Source organism: Trichosurus vulpecula, chromosome 1 (genome assembly GCF_011100635.1).
Source record: "Trichosurus vulpecula isolate mTriVul1 chromosome 1, mTriVul1.pri, whole genome shotgun sequence".
NCBI classification, from domain to species: domain Eukaryota; kingdom Metazoa; phylum Chordata; class Mammalia; order Diprotodontia; family Phalangeridae; genus Trichosurus; species Trichosurus vulpecula.
In genome coordinates, this window is record NC_050573.1 from 181,311,983 (window position 1) to 181,319,292 (window position 7,310).

Below are 7,310 nucleotides of genomic sequence, written 5' to 3' on the forward strand. Positions count from 1 at the left end.
CAGAGGAAGGATTTGACCTCCTATCTTCCTGATTCCACATTCAAAAATCAAGCTATCTGTAGAAGTTGTAAAGAGGCAGATTTAGCTTGATTGAAGGAAGAACTTCCTGACAAGTAAAGCTTTTAAAAAGTGGGAGTAATGCCTTGCCTCCCCCTCGCTAGAGGTTGTGAAGGAAAGGCAGGATGACAGCTTATTGGGGAGAGGGGATTCTAAATTAGTCAGGAGTGAGCCTCATTGCTTCCAGCTTAACCTGATTCTAGTTTTTTGTGTCGTTCCAGGAGGTGTTGCTTGTAAACGGCTAAATTTTCGGGCATGCCATTGAAGCTGTGGCCAAACAAGGCCCTTGGTCATTCACTGCTGGAAGGAGCGCCCTCAGAGACCCTTCTCCATGGAGTGTTTCAAAACAACAAAGTGAGTACGATAGACACTGATGCGTTAACTAAATGAGATAATTCCATGTCGGGTATCTGAATACTGTAAAACGTTTTCTCATCTTGTAGCAGTCCCCTCTCTGGAATGTTTCAGATACATAAGATCATAACAAATATAACCACCCTATACCATAGCAATATGGTACTTATAGTATTTTAGTAAGAAAAAAATGGACAGACTTACCTGAAACAAATCTACTCACTAATGCCAACAGCTCGTTAGGCAAAAAGATAGGGATAATCTAATCCAAGATATTACCAGTGCCACTAAGCTGGACTTAAACCTTTCTGATGGTCGGGAGTTTAACACAAAAGTAGAGATGTCAAGAATGTAGAAAGTGAGATTTCATTTGGGACTTAAAGGAAGCCGGGAGGTGGAGATGAGGGAGAACATTCTGGGCATGTAGGACTGCCAAAGAAAAAGCCAGAATCTGAGACAGATGGAGTGTCTTGTTTGTGGAAAAGCAAGGAGGCCAGCGTCACTGGATCTCCTCGGGGCATGAGATAGGGAATAAGATGTAAGAAGATTGGAAAGATAGAAAGGGAATATGAAACGAAGAGCTTTGAACATGAAATGGAGGATTTTGTATTTGATCCCGAGGGAGATAGGGAGCCCCTGTAGTTTATTGACATGATCAGACCTGTGCTTTAGAAAAATCACTTAGGCGGCTGAATGGAGAATGGACTGGGGTGGGAGAGACTTGAGATAAGCAGACCCACCAGCAGGCTAGTGCAGTAGTCAAGGTGGGAGGTGAAGAGAGCCTGCACCAGAAGGGTGAGAGTGTCAGAGGAGGGAAGGGGGATGGAAGGGACTCAGCCATCGGTAGGGTAAGAGACTATCTACACTTTGCAGATCACAGCATGTAATACTAATAGCTAATTTTTTCGGATCGTGGCTGAGAGTACTAATGAGGATAGACTACTTCTTCCTGTCCCCCACCCATGAACTCTAGGAAGCCTACTCTCCTGAGAATGCAACGGAGGTTGGACGCTGGTATCTGGCATCTCTCTGCTGAATGCTGACGTCATGTAAAATAGGTACAGGACTAGGATCAGGAGGCCGAGTCATGAACAGGGTGTGTGAAAGGATGGAATTGATGGTGGCCCTCCAGAGCAAGAGAGAGGGTGTCATCAGTCAACTTATGGTCCGTGATTAATTCAGGGGTGGTTATTATTTGCATGGTAGCGAATTTTACATATATATAATGTGTGTATACATACATATATATAATGTGGTTATATACACACACATATGTATGCATACATATATACATACACACTGTCATTCCTCAGTTTCCTTTGTTTGCAGGTTGCATGTGTCCTTTTTCTTTTAATGAGCAGAAAAGTTAAAAATTTCGAAGTGACTTTGTTCTCCTGAGCCTATCTCCAGCCAGCCATCTGTTACATGCTTAGCAAATACAATCTCTATTTTTTAATGTTGGCCCAAGACAAAAGTAAATAAGCAGGTTCTCTAAAAATAATGTCATGGATTACAGAGCCAAACATACATGATTTTTGGATCATATGGTTGCTTGGATTAGCTGTTTTTCGTTAACGTGCATCATGGGGATCGTTGACGTAGAGCTCAAAGGGCCATCTCAGTCCAACCCCATCATTTTACAGACGAGGAAAGGAAGGCCCAGAGGGGATGAATGACTTGTTCAAGGTCACATAGGTATTAGAGGAGGGATTTGAAGCCAGGACCACTGACTCCAGAGCCAGAACTCCTTCCACTGTACTTCTCTGCCTTCCTAATGACCCATGGAAAGCTTTTCATTCCATCCTGACTGCCCACTGCCATCCAGCAGGGTTCTGGCAGCCGTTCACTATTATCTCTTGGTGCACGCTCAGAAAAACAAATGAATTGTTATATTTGCCTAAGCAACACATCATTAAAAGGCTAAATCTGCTGCCAAAAATAAATCGAATATCCCAAGGCCAGATAGAAATCACTTTGTTCTACCCCTCCCCCCATCTCACCTCTTTGTACCCTTCTGTTACTAAAGATAATTGGGAGTTGACTATCTGTTTGAACTTGTGCACATAACCATCTATCCAAAGTCAGTAATGACAATGGAGGACCAATAGGGAACATTTTTATTTTATTCATTTTGTATATGTATAATATAAGGCTGGCTAACTAGGAGAATATCTTAGGATTTAAAGCTGGACGGAACCTTGGGTATGATCAAGTTCATCTCCCTCTTTTGTATAGAAAATGAAACTAAGAACCAGAAAGAATAAATAATTTTATTGCTGTCCCACAGGTAGTAAATGGCGGTACCAAAGCTCATATATAGGCCTGTGTTCTTTTGGCAATGACATGCTAGCTATCTTTTGTGGGCTGTGACTACTTAGGAAAGGATAAGGATAGACTTGTGGTTTCATTGGGATAGGGAAATTTGATTTTCCTATTTTTATTATTATAAATAAGTATTTATTATAAATGCATATTTATTTATTATTCCTTATATGCTTTATTGGGGCATCTAGGTGATGCAGTGGATGGAGCACTAGGCTTGGAGTCAGAAAGACCAGAGTTCAAATGTGACCTTAGATACTTACTCGCTGTGTGACCCTGGCCAAGTCACTTAACTAACTCTACCTGCATAAGACTGGAGAAGAAAATGGCAAACCACTCTGGTATCTTTGCCACGAAACCCCCCTGGACAGTTGGTTCATTGGGTCATGAAGAGTTGGGCATGACTGAACAACAGCAGCAAATATGTTTTGTATTGGGAGGAGAAAAATCCTTCTGTCAATTCAGATCCACATCTTCTTTATAATTTATAATCATGGAGAGTTGCCTGGGACAATGAGAGGTTAAGGAACCTGTTCAGGGCTGGTCATAGCCTGTATGTGACAAGAAGCAACACCCGAATCCAGGTTTTCCCGATTCTGACGCCAATTCTGTAACTACCCCTCCACCCTCATACATTGGGGTGTGTGTGTGTGTGTGTGTGTGTGTGTGTGTGTGTGTGTATGTATTTTTTTTCTTCTTACAAACAAAACTCCTAGGGATGTCTTCTTTTCCAGGCTCTGGTTCTCAAGATTTAGGCTCTCCTTGTTTGTAATAGGGACATCTTGTTCCATTCTTGATGAGACGAATGAGAATACAGCCAGTTAGGTATTTAAGGATGTTCCATCGAGTATCAGAGCAAAAAGAAAAAAGATTTCCAGCTGAATGCCCAATTACTTTGCATCGATATAGAGAGAACAGTTTGTTCTGTACAATTTCTGGCCCTTGGTTTTCACCTCCATTTCATCCTGTTCTTCAGTTGTTTTCAGTCATGTCCAACTCTACATGATGCCATTTGGGGTTTTCTTGGCAAAGATACTGGAGTAGTTTGCCGTTTCCTTCTCCAATTCATTTTACAGGTGAGGAAACTGAGGCAAACAGGGTGAAATGACTTGCCCAGGGTCACACAGCTAGTAAGTGTCTGGGGCCGGATCTGAACTCATGTTTTCCTGACTGATTCCAGGCCCAGTGCTCTATCGACTGTGCCACCTTGCTGGCTCTCCTTTTCATCCTGGCACCCTTCAATTGTCTCTAAGCATTTCCTGAAAGAGCCCTTTCTTTTGTGGGCTGTTAAGCACTGTGAGAGACTATTTGGACCACAGTGAATCGGTCATTCAATAAACGTTTAATTTAAGCTCCTACTGTGTGTACCTCTGGCTCTTGAGTTACTGACATCATAATAAGTAAATTATGTCTTTGATTCAGGTCTTTTGACATTTTTTAATGAAGCCAGAGTTTTTTTGTTTTAACTTTCTGGGACAGTTTCCCCTCTTGTCTCTTATTTTTTCATTGCTGTCTTGCATATAACAATTCATCCATCAGCATGTCGTCCTTGATTGGAAGACATTTGAGCTCCCTCCAAAGAGAGCTTTTCATATGTAGAATCTTTGCTGTCCTGGGCCAGAGGATGTGTTGCACACTGAAGAAGTTTACTATTTGAAGAAAATTACTTCTATATATCAAAGCCTAGAAAGCGTCCTTTTAAGCACTTTGTTGTTAATGAGGCACTTTTTGGTCATGTCCACTTCTTTGTGACCTCATTTGAGGTTTTCTTGGCAAAGATACTGGAGTGATTTGTTATTTCCTTCTCCAGCTCGTTTTACAGATGGGGAAACTGAGGCAAACAGGGTTAAGTGACTTGACCAGGGTCACATAGCTAGTAAATGTCTGAAGCCAGATTTGACTTCAGGAGGATGAGTCTTCCTGACTTCAGGCCACCTAGTTGCTTGCCCCTTTAAGTAAATAGATTTAATAAATTGAAGTATCTACTTTGTATGTAAACTTGAAAAAGCCCCCAACCTTATTTGTTAATATTTTGTTTACTGTCAGAATCTTTCTTTCCTTCACAGAATTTTCACGTTGCCTTTTTCCACATAAATCTGGGCAACAAAGTCACTTGCAGAAGCTGAGAATGAATGCGTGAATCCTGCTTGATTTGAATGGTATGATGCTTTTAGGGATCGCCTAGATATCCCTTAGAAAAACCCTGCTGGTAGAGGAGGCCACGGAAGATAGCCCAAAGATGACCAGCCAGCTTCCAGAGGACACTGCTGAATCCCCCGTCTCCGACGAGCTTGAGTGTAAGATCTGCTACAACCGTTACAACCTCAGGCAGAGGAAACCCAAGGTACTGGAGTGCTGCCACCGCGTCTGTGCCAAATGCCTTTACAAGATCATCGACTTTGGAGACTCCCCTCAGGGCGTCATCGTGTGTCCTTTCTGTAGGTTTGAGACCTGCCTGCCCGATGACGAGGTTAACAGCCTCCCCGATGACAACAACATCCTTGTGAACTTGACTTGTGGAGGAAAGGGGAAGAAATGCCTGCCGGACAATCCCACGGAGCTGCTGCTGACCCCCAAAAGGCTGGCCTCCCTGGTCAGTCCTTCCCACACTTCCTCCAACTGCCTGGTGATCACCATCATGGAAGTACAAAGAGAGAGCCCTCAGTCTCTGAGCTCGACCCCCGTGGTGGAGTTTTACAGGCCCGCCAGCTTTGACTCTGTCGCTACCGTGTCCCACAACTGGACAGTGTGGAACTGTACCTCTCTGCTCTTCCAGACGTCAATCCGAGTGTTAGTTTGGTTGCTAGGGTTGCTATATTTCAGTTCCTTGCCCTTGGGGATCTACTTACTGGTCTCTAAGAAAGTCACCCTTGGGGTCGTCTTTGTCAGCCTTGTCCCTTCCAGCCTTGTTATTCTTATGGTGTATGGTTTTTGCCAGTGTGTATGCCATGAATTTTTAGACTGTATGTCATCACCTTCATGATAGATGCTACAAAGATAAGAAATTTAATATGCTTTGCCATGTTTGTAGCTTAGTTCATTTAGGTGTTTTTAGTCTTCTAATTTATGGTTTGTGAATCTAACATTAACAGATATGTGAATTACATTTTCATGGTCTATTTTCCTCATCAATCTGTATCCTTTGGTTTATTTATTATTTTTTCTTAATACTGATAGTAAAATTTGATACTTCAACTTGGGGGTTAGGCTTTAGGAAAGAAACCGAAGTGCCCAAGTTAAGCCTTCTTGGAGCTCAAAGGGAACAGTGTCTCCGCAGAGAAAGAACAGAGCGTCTAAGGCAATGTTGTCACAGACACCCTAATGTGAGTACAATACACCTACGTTGTGTAGTAGCAGCAGAGCTTTTTGCCATAAGTTAATGACGAACTGGCTTCTCTTTGCATAATCATCACTGTCACGTTCACGGAAGGAGGGCATAAGTTTCTTCATGTCAAACACTTTTGAAGTGTGCATTCACCTTGGACATTTCTGTTGCTACCTTCCCTCAATTCATCCACCCCGCTTTTCTTTCTTTTCTCTTAATATCACCTTCTGTCATTTAATATGTAATTCAAGACATCTCTCTCCTCTGTACACCCTTCCTGATCCTAAAGCCCCCCAGACCAAGGGTGCGGAGCCTGCAGCCTTGAGGCCACTTGTGGCCCTCTAGGTCCTCAAGTGTGGCCCTTTGACTGAATCTAAACTTCGCAGAACAAATCCCCTTAAATAAAATAAATCCCCTTAATAAAACAAAAATAAAAATCCTTATTAAAAGGATTTTTTTCTGTAAAACTTGGACTCAGTCAAAGAGCCACCCTTGAGGACCTAGAGGGCTGCATGTGGCCTCGAGGCCGCAGACTCCCTACCCCTGCCCCAGGCTCATTCTACTGAGCTGTTCTCTTCCACTACAGAGTTCTCTTTGAAAATAATGAGAAATTTGAACCACAGGAGAATTTGGCCATTTGTTCTGAAGACAGATTTTTTTGAACCTCCACCCTTCTGTGAGAAGTACTAGAGACCTTTTGTTTTTTTTTTTGCTTCAGTGTATTTGATCCTTTACTCCATTACTCCTTCAGCCTTTATTCCCTGTCGTGAGAAAATAGGTCTCCTTTTCCATTAATTCCTATAAAGTGAGGAGAAAGGGTGATTTACCAGACAAAATTTGGATACCCTTGCCTTCCTCCCCACCATGTCCTACCACTACAATTTCAAAGGACACTGACTTATTTAATAAGAGGGAGAATGAAATGCTCCAACTTCTTGTTTGTAGAGTTGAGAACATGCATGTTCTTATTTTGCTGTACTGAGTAGCAATAAAGTATGAAGGCTCTAGGTTTATACATATGACTGTTATGTGTCATCTGTGGGTAGGCATGGGGGCAGGAGCAGACACGATGCAGAGCTGAAGGCTTTGCTAGGGATCTACCCCAAAGAACTCAAACAATGGTCATAGAACTGGAGGCAGGCGTCTGTGACCACATTGGTTGCCATCCCTGATGTCCTGTAATCAGAGCAGTCTAATTTATAAAGTGGGATCAAATTCTTACACAGATTATTTCAATGAAAGACATGGGTTA

The 7,310-nt window shown here is 42.5% G+C and overlaps 1 protein-coding gene across 1 annotated transcript; it reads left to right on the plus strand.

Annotated features, from left to right (window-relative positions):
• The first annotated feature begins 298 nt into the window (after positions 1 to 298).
• Positions 299 to 6,399, plus strand: RNF182 (ring finger protein 182). The gene is made up of 2 exons (XM_036751720.1): positions 299 to 411; positions 4,800 to 6,399. Exon 2 carries the CDS (start codon positions 4,973 to 4,975, stop codon positions 5,714 to 5,716), a length of 744 nt encoding a protein of 247 aa, XP_036607615.1. The 5' UTR covers positions 299 to 411; positions 4,800 to 4,972; the 3' UTR covers positions 5,717 to 6,399.
• Positions 6,400 to 7,310: the final 911 nt, after the last annotated feature.

Excerpts from the sequence above, each read along its gene's own strand:
- RNF182 (XM_036751720.1), top strand. The coding sequence starts at position 4,973 with ATGACCAGCCAGCTTCCAGAGGACACTGCTGAATCCCCCGTCTCCGAC.